General features: G+C 21.6%; 2 protein-coding genes across 5 annotated transcripts in view; one reads left to right on the plus strand and one right to left on the minus strand.

Annotated features, from left to right (window-relative positions):
• LOC111625521 (conserved oligomeric Golgi complex subunit 1-like) overlaps positions 1 to 2,261 on the minus strand; it is a 93,234-nt gene extending 90,973 nt beyond the window's left edge. For all 4 annotated transcript variants that reach the window (XM_023368683.1, XM_023368681.1, XM_023368684.1 and 1 more), the window contains exon 1: positions 2,128 to 2,261. The gene's annotated coding sequence lies outside the window, so the exon portion shown is untranslated. The remainder of the gene's footprint in view (positions 1 to 2,127) is intronic.
• A 1,870-nt stretch (positions 2,262 to 4,131) lies between these two features.
• Positions 4,132 to 14,205, plus strand: part of LOC111625523 (glycosylated lysosomal membrane protein-like) — a 33,402-nt gene continuing 23,328 nt past the window's right edge. Inside the window, exon 1 of the mRNA XM_023368685.1 lies at positions 4,132 to 4,377. Within this exon, the coding sequence (XP_023224453.1) occupies positions 4,285 to 4,377 (93 nt within the window). The 5' untranslated portion in view covers positions 4,132 to 4,284. The remainder of the gene's footprint in view (positions 4,378 to 14,205) is intronic.

Below are 14,205 nucleotides of genomic sequence, written 5' to 3' on the forward strand. Positions count from 1 at the left end.
GAACTATTTTCAACGTTTCTGGAACTTTCTGGAACGTTCTATAATCGAACCAATATTTGAATTTTATGTTCGAATTAAATTCGAACAAATTCGAACCAAACATTCGAAATAGAAAGCCACTTTCAACCACTTTCAGCCTCATATCTCCCGCACCCTCATAGCTATCGAGACGCAACACCCCTATGCACGAATGGAGACTTGGGGCTACCACCACATACAAACACCATTCACGTGCAATGTGTAGTTTTGGCGGAAAAGTGAAATATAGGGACATACATGTCCATTTTTATATATATATAGATTTTAATTATGCAATAAATTGTATTTTTACAGATTTTTAAATATTGAAAGGACAGGACTGCTGCTGAAAAATCATCATTAGTACTACCGCTCTGTTTATACAAAATTTATTCATATATTAATGACATATAAAATTATTACTAAAACTGGAACTTATCTGTAAATTAATTCACACTGATCTTGCATACATTTTCAGCATGGAGATCAATGGAAAAACAAAACTACAAACATTTTTGGCTCATTTATAAGCCAGCATTGGGCTTTAAAACTTTTTTGTTCCTTGTAACCTGAACTTATAATTTCTGGAATGTTTTCAAATAGTATTCTAGAATATACTTGTGAGCACTATGACGGCCTCTTTATTCCTAGACTTATTACACTGTCTAGTACGGTGTAATAAGTCTAGGAATAAAGAGGCCATCGTAATGCTTACAAGTATATTCCAAGCTAGACTAGAAGCATATTATAGTATTCTGGAACAAACTCTAAAATTTGTTCTTTTTATATATCACCAGTTTGCCATTGTTAAAAAAAATTTCTTTTAGAATTAAACACTATAGAAAAAAACACAATTTATGATATCAAATAATATAATATTGACAAATGGCTGTGTAACCATATTATTATATCATGTCACCCTGCATCAGTGGCGTACCATAGTGGGTGTGGCAGGGGTGGCCCACACCGGGCGGCACTTTTTAGGGGGCGGCAAAATTTCACAATAAATAATAATACAGTGGAACCCCAGTTAATGAACTTAATCCATTCCGCGATTTTGTTCGTTAACTGAATTGTTCGTTAACTGAAGCAATTTTTCCCATAGAAATTAATGCAAATGTAATTAATCTGTTCTAGTCTCCAAAATTTTTGTGATTTTTTATTTGTAATATACAGCAGATTTTCTTTGATGAAAATGTAGGAAAACGTAGTATCTATCATTACAGCAACAAACATGTAAACTTTGTTTAATAAAATAGCACTGTACTGTACATACCTTCGTTTGTTGTAGTTGGTGGCAGAAAAGTGGAGATAGACGAACCTTAATGCTTAGAAGGGGAATCCCCTCCAAAAATATAACGGGTAGCACTTCATCGGAAAATTCTTTGAGTCGAAGTCTCTCTCGGTAAGAAAGCCCACCAGTGGCTAAGCGGTCTTCGTACCCTGAACACGGGGAGTTTGTTCGTGAGCTCTCACCTCGCTCAGACGGGCTGGCCACTTGGAGTTTTCCGGGTTTTCTCCACGTCTGTAACTCCTAAATAGGGGCCAGTTTCCCTTAAAAACACCTCCCAGAAGGCATTTCCCCTAGGCAGATTGCCCAAGTGTTGCGTTGCCATAACTTAACAAAACAAACAAACTCTTTCCATAAGGAACAAGAGATTGATCTAAAGTTGATTGTCTTACTCTTTTAATCAAAATTTTTCTCAAATGCAATAGCGCATTGTCGTTCATATTGCGTTGCATTGTCTATTGCCACTTTTTCTTTCTTGGATGCCATATTGATTAAATATATAAATCACAAAACTGAAAAAAGAAGTATAGCATAAACACTCGGAAAAGCAATGCTTAACTTGCGCATGCCTAACCCCAACTAAAATTTGACACAAAATATCGTTACGTTCGTTATCTGAATTTTGTTCATTATCCNTACGCGTACCACAGGTTGGGAATCGCTGACCTAGGTGAACATTAATTAACTGAAATAAATTTGGCAATTTCATGTAACATTTGTTACACTGTATTTTCCATGTTAATTCTCTGAAATCATTAACATAATGTATTGTAATACAGCATGTTAATATTCCCCATAACTAACTTTCGTAAAATTACCTGGATCTTCAGTATCTAACTGTAAACTGTTGCTATATTAACTAATGAAAATATTTAGTTATTCTATAAAATCATCGCGTAACTCAGAAATATAAATTCTCTGCATAAGCTTTCAAAACACAATCAAAATAAAAATATCCACCTGGCGGAGAGTTTTGTAAATGAAAAGAAAATACATAATTATGACGTGTACGAAAATATTGTCAAAATTTTAGTTTATTTTGTTCGAAAAATAAAAATTAATGTTAAATATTTTATATAATAATGTATAATATAATTTTTATACATGTTTCTGTAGAAAAATTCACTTTTATCATTTCTGTACTTAAAAATAAATGTTTTTGTAAATACATGGCAGAGGAGTATAGATAGCTTTTTCAGAGACTGGGTTTTTAATCCGGTCGTAACTTCAAGAACTTTTTTTTTATGAATGGTCTGACTTACGTATGTCAAGCGTCGTACAATCGTCCTCATAATGGACTAAATTAATATCTGATAGACTGTCCAAAATAAGTCGAGCGGTCAAAGTGGTAGCCTGCAGCCCTAGGGGACCTCGGATCGAATCCAAATTGGATCGAAAAATCCCCAGGAATTTTTCGGGGGTGATTCGTCCGAATACATCGGGTCCCATCCCTCACCGCCCATTGTAGGTCTCGTCGCACCCATAATGGGCTTACTAAAAAGAATTTTTTTAGTGCCCACAGGCAGTGCCGGCCCGAGGCAAGTTTTAGGATGGAGCGAGATCCTATTATGGCGCCCCCGTTGGTGGCCCCTAATTTATACCCTTTACTTTTCTTTAACACTGAGGCGCCACCTAAAACTTAGCGCCTGGAGCGGCTGCTCTGTTCGCCCTATGGTAGGGCCGGCTCTGCCCACAGGGCGGAAAGAGTTGAAAGAAAACAGTCCAATACTGTATATATATACGAGTCTAGTTGCAGAAACATATTGGCTAGCTAAGACTGACCATAGTGCCTCTAGAGCAGTGTTTCTTAACAGGAGCCGTGCCCCTTGGGGGTCCGTAAGAAGTTTGCCGCAAAATTTATGCATATTTGAGTGAAAAAGGGTTTTCAACTATAAGCGTAAAAAAACAAAAAAACGCAATCGATTGCGATTAGATGTCTGCATGCGGATAGCATTACATACAATTGAACCAAGAATTAACAAATTGGTTGAGGATATTCAGCAGCAGAAATCTCATTAAATTATTTTCGAATATTTTTTTGTTTTTTCTATGAATTTTTAAATGTTTCTTATTTTATTTTTTTTTTAAATTAATAAGTTTTTATGTTTAATTGTGAAGTTTGAATGTTATTTAAATAGATAATGAAATAATAGCTATGTTTTACATTTATTATAAAAAAATATAGCAATAATAAAAAAATCAATTTATTATAGATAATTTAACAAATATAAATTATTAAAAAAATGGAGGTCACTAAAAATTATGAAATATTTGGTGGGCCACGGGTATAAAAAGGTTAAAGAAAAAAATTAACTGATTGCCCCTGGAAGTCGGCTTCTTATAGAAACACAGCTTCCCTATCATCAAATATCACGGCACGCCACTGGTCTGCTTACTGCATAGTCGCGTACCGAAATATCAGTTTAAATCGCGGGAGAGGTCAAAATCGATGTTTAATTCGATCCCCAACCGGAGATGGTTGATCTTAAGACTGTCGTCGTCATCTTTCTTTCTCGCGGATTCATATGGAGACTCTAGCCTGTTAGTTTTTTCTCCGAAGCATTTCGTCGTAGTCCCAACGCCATCTAGGTGGCGTTGGTCGTCCTCGCCTTCCAGCATTGACGTCATTTATTAATAGCCGCATTGTAGCAAAATATATAATCAAACATAATTTTAAAAAATTAATAATACTATAAATAAATATGATATATCAATTAATACTTTTAAATAAAATATAATAAATTTTATTAAATTATAGAGTCATATATATAAATAAGGAATCAATAGAAAAAAAAATTGTAGCAGGCTCATTGACATTTTCTCCTATTTTCTATATCACGTGATAACAGCTAGTCATGTGTTTTAAAGATTTTTCTGTAAATTTTTGTTTCGTATTATAAAATGTATTGAGAATATATTATGTTTCCGTTCCAGTTATTATCGTGAATTATTTTGAAATTGTTTCAGCTTCTCTTATGGCGAATTTGTGTTACGCATGGAAAAAATTCTTAATATTATTATTTACTTATCTAGTCTTTTCCATTGCAAAATGTGAAGTTAAGAGAAATGTAAGTGATAAATATTGTTATTTTAATTTTAACATGTAACAGTTATTAAATACATATAAAACCTAATAGTTAATTTAGGCATAAGTTACTTTAGATAATTTGTGTATACAATATATACATAGAAGTCAAAATGTGTATATCAGCTCTCAACTTGTGATTTTGATAAGAGCTGATATAGCCAAAAGAACTGACATTTTCCCAAAATTTTAATCAAAATATAGTGGTTTTGACAATTTTGATTGACTTCTCTAGGGCAAAATGTACAGAAATGGTAAAATAAATTATTAAATATGATATAAGATTATTTTATTAGATTTTGATCATTTTGTACTAGTTTTATTACCACAGTGTGATGTAAAAGAACAATTTTCCTAAATATAGAATTTAGACAGCACTTGGTCACGATTTTTCTTATGTGGCTGCATAAACATTTATTCATAAACATTATTCTTCTGCTTAAAAAAAATCTTCAAAAGAGTTGTGTATATTTTTTCTTTTGCTTTCTTTGACAGCCAAAGAAAAAATATATACAGCACTCAATTGAAGAATATTTATGGTTGACCTTGAGAAAAGTCGTAAAAAACAATTGAAAATGTTTTAGTTATTAAAATTTTTGTTGTGTTTTAAGGTTGTTTGAGTGTGTTTATTGACAATCGACTGTAACAACAAGAAAAAAAGGATTAGTAGATTTATTTATATGAAAAAGAATTGTCCAATATTCAATAAATGTAAGAAATGGAAATTGGAATTATCAATGAAAAAGCTGACAAATGCCAAATATAGTAGATGTGTACTACATGGAACCCTTGAAAAACGGACTGCCCATGCAAAACACGTATGGTTGAGAGCTCTGGTATATATATATATATGTTAAGTAAAGGGTTCTATACCATTTGACATATCTGCATCAAATTTGGCATGAATGTTCTGCAACAACCTAGAAAAAATACTTTGGTGGTCCCCACTCCAACCAACCCTCAAGCCCATTTAAGCTCAAGCAATTTTTTGTTTTTTATAGTTTTATTATTGTAAACACACTGGTCAGTAAATATATATTTCGGTACTAAGAGCATTGTTTTTATCACCCTCTTTTGATCTGATCTCCCCATTCCCTTGAAAGCCCGAGCAATGCCAGGCACACACGGCTAGTATGCACATAAATAGAAATTTAACTTAAAGTAACTTTATCTGTAATTTGTATACACAATGTTGAAATTGGAAAATAAAAATTAAATTGAATTGGGTAAGATTCTAACTCTGAATAAGAGTGTAGTAATCTCCTGCCTTTTCATTTAGAGTTGGAATCTTGCCTTAAATTTGCCCCTGTAATAGGTATTGCAAATATTTAAATGTTTATCTAACTTAATTTTTTAAAATGGAGATTCATTATGATTAGAAGTGTAGCTATTGTTATCCAGACTTTAAAGTATAAATTTATGTATCATCTGTGCTTAATGTCAGGCAATTTTTTAATAGTTTTTTATTATATCATATCTCTTTCTTCATGAAAATGTTTTGAAACTTCCATAATGCAAGTGGTATGATAAAGAACTATTAAAATAATTATTGTTTTTTGTTTCAAGAGAGCTTAAGAATGAGAGATTATATAAAATCATAATAAGACAGTTAAAGTTAAGCTATGTGAATGCTTATCTACAATATTGAATGATATAAATGAGACAAGAAATCAACTATGGTGTACATATTTTTATTTTTTTATTTTTTAGAATATGACTAAGGAATAGAAATGGCACAATTACATTTATAATTGCTTTAACAATATCATAAACCTATATGAATATAAAATGTGGCCATAATTAAACTGACATTACTCAAAGCCATCTGTAGCTTGATCTAACAATCAGAATGGCATCAAATTTGGTAGGAAGATTATACAGTAATACCCCGAACTTACGCGATAGGTGGAACCGAGCGATAACCGCGTAAGTCGGGGTATAATTTCGCAATTTGTGTAAAATCCAAGTCAGATGTATGTAAGCTAATAAATGTTCTTGTTAATCTTATCTCATCTTTTGATTCGTTCACAGTTACAAGAAATCACCACATAAAGTCTTTCAAGTCTCCATAGATACAGCAAACACAAAAATAGCTACAATTTACTTTGTGTTATTTATGTGTCGATTCCACACAACATGTCAGAACATGTAAGCTGAACAATAGTGTGGGGGGAGTGAGTAATCAAGAGTTGCGTGGCGTTCAAACAAAAGACGAATCAACGAGATTTGAAAATCGCATAACTCCGGGTTTGCGTAAGTCGAGGTGTTACTGTATTTAAAAAAAAATTAGTTCCAAATGTCACCAATAGGGGAAAATATGATACTGTGCATTGTAAAAAGGTTAAAATGGACAGACAAGTGAATAACATCTTTTATCAGCACATTCTTTTCCCCAAGTTCAATGTGGCCACTATTCTTGTGGACCAGATATTGTATCCTGTGCACAGCATTCTCTACAATAGAATATAACATACCTGAAGGAAATGTTCAACGTGATCTTTATAAATTGATTTTTAAAGATAATCAGGTTTTCTTGGACTTCAAATAACCTCACAGCCAAGTTGTGTGTTTAGAAATATGATGTCCTTAGGCACACAATTTGCAGATATTCCCCAAATTAATAGTGCCACTTTTACATTGAATGATTTTATTTTATAACTAGCTGCAAGGACCCGCTTCGCTGGGTTTTTAAAAGTAATGATAGTGAAGATTAAGATAATTACATTATAGCCAATCTTACCCATTTTCACAGAATGCAAGAATTAGGTCCCCCGTTTCTGATTAGAGATCTGGTCCCGATTCTATTTCTGAACGTCTCCTGTTCACATCAAGTCAAACGAACTATTTTCAACGTTTCTGGAACGTTTACNTTTTTTTTTTTTTTTTTTTTTTTTTTTTTTTTTTTTTTTTTTTTTTTTTTTTTTTTTTTTTTTTTTTTTTTTTTTTTTTTTTTTTTTTTTTTTTTTTTTTTTTTTTTTTTTTTTTTTTTTTTTTTTTTTTTTTTTTTTTTTTTTTTTTTTTTTTTTTTTTTTTTTTTTTTTTTTTTTTTTTTTTTTTTTTTTTTTTTTTTTTTTTTTTTTTTTTTTTTTTTTTTTTTTTTTTTTTTTTTTTTTTTTTTTTTTTTTTTTTTTTTTTTTTTTTTTTTTTTTTTTTTTTTTTTTTTTTTTTTTTTTTTTTTTTTTTTTTTTTTTTTTTTTTTTTTTTTTTTTTTTTTTTTTTTTTTTTTTTTTTTTTTTTTTTTTTTTTTTTTTTTTTTTTTTTTTTTTTTTTTTTTTTTTTTTTTTTTTTTTTTTTTTTTTTTTTTTTTTTTTTTTTTTTTTTTTTTTTTTTTTTTTTTTTTTTTTTTTTTTTTTTTTTTTTTTTTTTTTTTTTTTTTTTTTTTTTTTTTTTTTTTTTTTTTTTTTTTTTTTTTTTTTTTTTTTTTTTTTTTTTTTTTTTTTTTTTTTTTTTTTTTTTTTTTTTTTTTTTTTTTTTTTTTTTTTTTTTTTTTTTTTTTTTTTTTTTTTTTTTTTTTTTTTTTTTTTTTTTTTTTTTTTTTTTTTTTTTTTTTTTTTTTTTTTTTTTTTTTTTTTTTTTTTTTTTTTTTTTTTTTTTTTTTTTTTTTTTTTTTTTTTTTTTTTTTTTTTTTTTTTTTTTTTTTTTTTTTTTTTTTTTTTTTTTTTTTTTTTTTTTTTTTTTTTTTTTTTTTTTTTTTTTTTTTTTTTTTTTTTTTTTTTTTTTTTTTTTTTTTTTTTTTTTTTTTTTTTTTTTTTTTTTTTTTTTTTTTTTTTTTTTTTTTTTTTTTTTTTTTTTTTTTTTTTTTTTTTTTTTTTTTTTTTTTTTTTTTTTTTTTTTTTTTTTTTTTTTTTTTTTTTTTTTTTTTTTTTTTTTTTTTTTTTTTTTTTTTTTTTTTTTTTTTTTTTTTTTTTTTTTTTTTTTTTTTTTTTTTTTTTTTTTTTTTTTTTTTTTTTTTTTTTTTTTTTTTTTTTTTTTTTTTTTTTTTTTTTTTTTTTTTTTTTTTTTTTTTTTTTTTTTTTTTTTTTTTTTTTTTTTTTTTTTTTTTTTTTTTTTTTTTTTTTTTTTTTTTTTTTTTTTTTTTTTTTTTTTTTTTTTTTTTTTTTTTTTTTTTTTTTTTTTTTTTTTTTTTTTTTTTTTTTTTTTTTTTTTTTTTTTTTTTTTTTTTTTTTTTTTTTTTTTTTTTTTTTTTTTTTTTTTTTTTTTTTTTTTTTTTTTTTTTTTTTTTTTTTTTTTTTTTTTTTTTTTTTTTTTTTTTTTTTTTTTTTTTTTTTTTTTTTTTTTTTTTTTTTTTTTTTTTTTTTTTTTTTTTTTTTTTTTTTTTTTTTTTTTTTTTTTTTTTTTTTTTTTTTTTTTTTTTTTTTTTTTTTTTTTTTTTTTTTTTTTTTTTTTTTTTTTTTTTTTTTTTTTTTTTTTTTTTTTTTTTTTTTTTTTTTTTTTTTTTTTTTTTTTTTTTTTTTTTTTTTTTTTTTTTTTTTTTTTTTTTTTTTTTTTTTTTTTTTTTTTTTTTTTTTTTTTTTTTTTTTTTTTTTTTTTTTTTTTTTTTTTTTTTTTTTTTTTTTTTTTTTTTTTTTTTTTTTTTTTTTTTTTTTTTTTTTTTTTTTTTTTTTTTTTTTTTTTTTTTTTTTTTTTTTTTTTTTTTTTTTTTTTTTTTTTTTTTTTTTTTTTTTTTTTTTTTTTTTTTTTTTTTTTTTTTTTTTTTTTTTTTTTTTTTTTTTTTTTTTTTTTTTTTTTTTTTTTTTTTTTTTTTTTTTTTTTTTTTTTTTTTTTTTTTTTTTTTTTTTTTTTTTTTTTTTTTTTTTTTTTTTTTTTTTTTTTTTTTTTTTTTTTTTTTTTTTTTTTTTTTTTTTTTTTTTTTTTTTTTTTTTTTTTTTTTTTTTTTTTTTTTTTTTTTTTTTTTTTTTTTTTTTTTTTTTTTTTTTTTTTTTTTTTTTTTTTTTTTTTTTTTTTTTTTTTTTTTTTTTTTTTTTTTTTTTTTTTTTTTTTTTTTTTTTTTTTTTTTTTTTTTTTTTTTTTTTTTTTTTTTTTTTTTTTTTTTTTTTTTTTTTTTTTTTTTTTTTTTTTTTTTTTTTTTTTTTTTTTTTTTTTTTTTTTTTTTTTTTTTTTTTTTTTTTTTTTTTTTTTTTTTTTTTTTTTTTTTTTTTTTTTTTTTTTTTTTTTTTTTTTTTTTTTTTTTTTTTTTTTTTTTTTTTTTTTTTTTTTTTTTTTTTTTTTTTTTTTTTTTTTTTTTTTTTTTTTTTTTTTTTTTTTTTTTTTTTTTTTTTTTTTTTTTTTTTTTTTTTTTTTTTTTTTTTTTTTTTTTTTTTTTTTTTTTTTTTTTTTTTTTTTTTTTTTTTTTTTTTTTTTTTTTTTTTTTTTTTTTTTTTTTTTTTTTTTTTTTTTTTTTTTTTTTTTTTTTTTTTTTTTTTTTTTTTTTTTTTTTTTTTTTTTTTTTTTTTTTTTTTTTTTTTTTTTTTTTTTTTTTTTTTTTTTTTTTTTTTTTTTTTTTTTTTTTTTTTTTTTTTTTTTTTTTTTTTTTTTTTTTTTTTTTTTTTTTTTTTTTTTTTTTTTTTTTTTTTTTTTTTTTTTTTTTTTTTTTTTTTTTTTTTTTTTTTTTTTTTTTTTTTTTTTTTTTTTTTTTTTTTTTTTTTTTTTTTTTTTTTTTTTTTTTTTTTTTTTTTTTTTTTTTTTTTTTTTTTTTTTTTTTTTTTTTTTTTTTTTTTTTTTTTTTTTTTTTTTTTTTTTTTTTTTTTTTTTTTTTTTTTTTTTTTTTTTTTTTTTTTTTTTTTTTTTTTTTTTTTTTTTTTTTTTTTTTTTTTTTTTTTTTTTTTTTTTTTTTTTTTTTTTTTTTTTTTTTTTTTTTTTTTTTTTTTTTTTTTTTTTTTTTTTTTTTTTTTTTTTTTTTTTTTTTTTTTTTTTTTTTTTTTTTTTTTTTTTTTTTTTTTTTTTTTTTTTTTTTTTTTTTTTTTTTTTTTTTTTTTTTTTTTTTTTTTTTTTTTTTTTTTTTTTTTTTTTTTTTTTTTTTTTTTTTTTTTTTTTTTTTTTTTTTTTTTTTTTTTTTTTTTTTTTTTTTTTTTTTTTTTTTTTTTTTTTTTTTTTTTTTTTTTTTTTTTTTTTTTTTTTTTTTTTTTTTTTTTTTTTTTTTTTTTTTTTTTTTTTTTTTTTTTTTTTTTTTTTTTTTTTTTTTTTTTTTTTTTTTTTTTTTTTTTTTTTTTTTTTTTTTTTTTTTTTTTTTTTTTTTTTTTTTTTTTTTTTTTTTTTTTTTTTTTTTTTTTTTTTTTTTTTTTTTTTTTTTTTTTTTTTTTTTTTTTTTTTTTTTTTTTTTTTTTTTTTTTTTTTTTTTTTTTTTTTTTTTTTTTTTTTTTTTTTTTTTTTTTTTTTTTTTTTTTTTTTTTTTTTTTTTTTTTTTTTTTTTTTTTTTTTTTTTTTTTTTTTTTTTTTTTTTTTTTTTTTTTTTTTTTTTTTTTTTTTTTTTTTTTTTTTTTTTTTTTTTTTTTTTTTTTTTTTTTTTTTTTTTTTTTTTTTTTTTTTTTTTTTTTTTTTTTTTTTTTTTTTTTTTTTTTTTTTTTTTTTTTTTTTTTTTTTTTTTTTTTTTTTTTTTTTTTTTTTTTTTTTTTTTTTTTTTTTTTTTTTTTTTTTTTTTTTTTTTTTTTTTTTTTTTTTTTTTTTTTTTTTTTTTTTTTTTTTTTTTTTTTTTTTTTTTTTTTTTTTTTTTTTTTTTTTTTTTTTTTTTTTTTTTTTTTTTTTTTTTTTTTTTTTTTTTTTTTTTTTTTTTTTTTTTTTTTTTTTTTTTTTTTTTTTTTTTTTTTTTTTTTTTTTTTTTTTTTTTTTTTTTTTTTTTTTTTTTTTTTTTTTTTTTTTTTTTTTTTTTTTTTTTTTTTTTTTTTTTTTTTTTTTTTTTTTTTTTTTTTTTTTTTTTTTTTTTTTTTTTTTTTTTTTTTTTTTTTTTTTTTTTTTTTTTTTTTTTTTTTTTTTTTTTTTTTTTTTTTTTTTTTTTTTTTTTTTTTTTTTTTTTTTTTTTTTTTTTTTTTTTTTTTTTTTTTTTTTTTTTTTTTTTTTTTTTTTTTTTTTTTTTTTTTTTTTTTTTTTTTTTTTTTTTTTTTTTTTTTTTTTTTTTTTTTTTTTTTTTTTTTTTTTTTTTTTTTTTTTTTTTTTTTTTTTTTTTTTTTTTTTTTTTTTTTTTTTTTTTTTTTTTTTTTTTTTTTTTTTTTTTTTTTTTTTTTTTTTTTTTTTTTTTTTTTTTTTTTTTTTTTTTTTTTTTTTTTTTTTTTTTTTTTTTTTTTTTTTTTTTTTTTTTTTTTTTTTTTTTTTTTTTTTTTTTTTTTTTTTTTTTTTTTTTTTTTTTTTTTTTTTTTTTTTTTTTTTTTTTTTTTTTTTTTTTTTTTTTTTTTTTTTTTTTTTTTTTTTTTTTTTTTTTTTTTTTTTTTTTTTTTTTTTTTTTTTTTTTTTTTTTTTTTTTTTTTTTTTTTTTTTTTTTTTTTTTTTTTTTTTTTTTTTTTTTTTTTTTTTTTTTTTTTTTTTTTTTTTTTTTTTTTTTTTTTTTTTTTTTTTTTTTTTTTTTTTTTTTTTTTTTTTTTTTTTTTTTTTTTTTTTTTTTTTTTTTTTTTTTTTTTTTTTTTTTTTTTTTTTTTTTTTTTTTTTTTTTTTTTTTTTTTTTTTTTTTTTTTTTTTTTTTTTTTTTTTTTTTTTTTTTTTTTTTTTTTTTTTTTTTTTTTTTTTTTTTTTTTTTTTTTTTTTTTTTTTTTTTTTTTTTTTTTTTTTTTTTTTTTTTTTTTTTTTTTTTTTTTTTTTTTTTTTTTTTTTTTTTTTTTTTTTTTTTTTTTTTTTTTTTTTTTTTTTTTTTTTTTTTTTTTTTTTTTTTTTTTTTTTTTTTTTTTTTTTTTTTTTTTTTTTTTTTTTTTTTTTTTTTTTTTTTTTTTTTTTTTTTTTTTTTTTTTTTTTTTTTTTTTTTTTTTTTTTTTTTTTTTTTTTTTTTTTTTTTTTTTTTTTTTTTTTTTTTTTTTTTTTTTTTTTTTTTTTTTTTTTTTTTGCTTGTATGATTCATTCGTGTTCATATACTCCACTAATACCCAATAGAACTATTTTAAACAGGTCGCTGCACTATTACTGAATTTTTCATTGCTTGTTCTGTGACAAAACTGAATTTTGGTCTTTTAAATTGAAATTCCTAAATAAGGGGGGGCAAAATTTTCCTCCGCCCCGGGCGGCTGACACCCACAGTACGCCACTGCCCTGCATTGTGTTATCTACAAGTGCTTTCCAGGCAGAAACAATTATTTTCATACTTTTTCTATTTATACAATTCTCTGTACATGAGTTTTTGTGTATCTCCCATGTTTCTAGTGTTCTAAATTTATCAGCATTTAGAGTTTCTTGATCAACTTTGTCTCATCTCATAGAACTGACATGCCAGGCTCTTTTTCAAACTGGGACAGAGTTGTTTTTGCTTAATTATTGGCAATGCCATACGTATCATCTAGCCAACTTTTGTGTCCAAGCCCGGTTAGTGGATCCTGTGTATATAAGACTGTTTTTAAATCTGCCATTGTATAGTGATATGGAGTAGATTCCTGGTGTTTTGTTCAAATCATAATTATCCTTTATATTCATTAGGAATCTGAAGACTGTTGGGTTATGTTTAAAAGCAATTGATATATTGGTGTACTCTACTATTTGCTTGTACTGTACATAGCACCTAAGTTGGGATGGAAGCCCACCAGAGTTTGCCTTCTATTTTTTTCTTGTAGTACTCGCTTTGTATTATTTGTGATGCTCTCATTGTGTAGTCTGTTTTCTAGATATTGTTTAGCTAAGGAAGGAACTAGCCCTATGCTAAATCCATGTCTTTGGGCTATATTTGTAATGTACTCCAGTACTCTTTGTACTCTTTGTTGGTATCATACTAACTTGAGCAATGTGTAAAAGCTCTTCTCACTAACCATCTAAATGCTGCAATTTTATAGAGAGACAGTTTACAGAAATTGGTAGAAATAAAAACAGGTATATGAAGGGTTGAAGATTATAGAAGTTTGCTCCTCATTACCGTTCATGACTATTCTTACATCCAAAAATTAGGCTTCTTTGTTGTTCTGATTTTAGCATTAGCTCATTTGGATTCTTGTTGAATACTGTTAGAATGTTGCTGATGTTAGGTATTGATTTCCTTATAAGTAGAATATTGTCAACATAGAGTAAGTGTAGCAAGATATCTAGTAGGAGCTCTTGTAATGTTTTAGCATAGAGCTGCCTCACAAGTAGTTCACGTCTCTCCCAATTGTAGGCTACCCATCAGTACTCCTCTTTTTTGCAGGAAAGATTTGTCATTGATGTTAAAAAAGATCAATGTGATCATTACGAGGTGGGCCAGCTCCAGTATTTGTAGAAAGACTTCCCCACTGCTTGGAAGTCTTTCTATGAAATATAAATTCTTCCTCCTCTTATGTCATACACCCCTTCCCCCTACACACGTGTTCAGCAATCCCCTGTATCTTCTCACCAGTTTGTTGCTTGTAGGGTTTGGGTCCTGGGATGTCTCATGTCTCGAAGTCCCGGGACTTTTTCTAAATTTAATTGTCTCAGGCCCCGGGACTTTTGGGTCAAGACTTGAGACACGCTTATCGAAATTGTATTGTAATAATTTTATTTTCAAAAGGTTAGCCGAGCGACACTTCCTTTGTTCTCCCTCCTGTTTACAAATAAACAACGCAGGTGGGGGTAATTTACAAGGCCATGTGACTTTTAACCTTACTCTGTTAAGAGACAATCTTTACAAATGCGTTCGCTGCCGTATTGTTATTTTGTGACGTTTGTTTATGAGATCATGATATTTGTGACTGTC

Source organism: Centruroides sculpturatus, unplaced genomic scaffold, assembly GCF_000671375.1.
Source record: "Centruroides sculpturatus isolate CEXI.00-Female unplaced genomic scaffold, Cexi_2.0 scaffold105, whole genome shotgun sequence".
NCBI lineage: Eukaryota > Metazoa > Arthropoda > Arachnida > Scorpiones > Buthidae > Centruroides > Centruroides sculpturatus.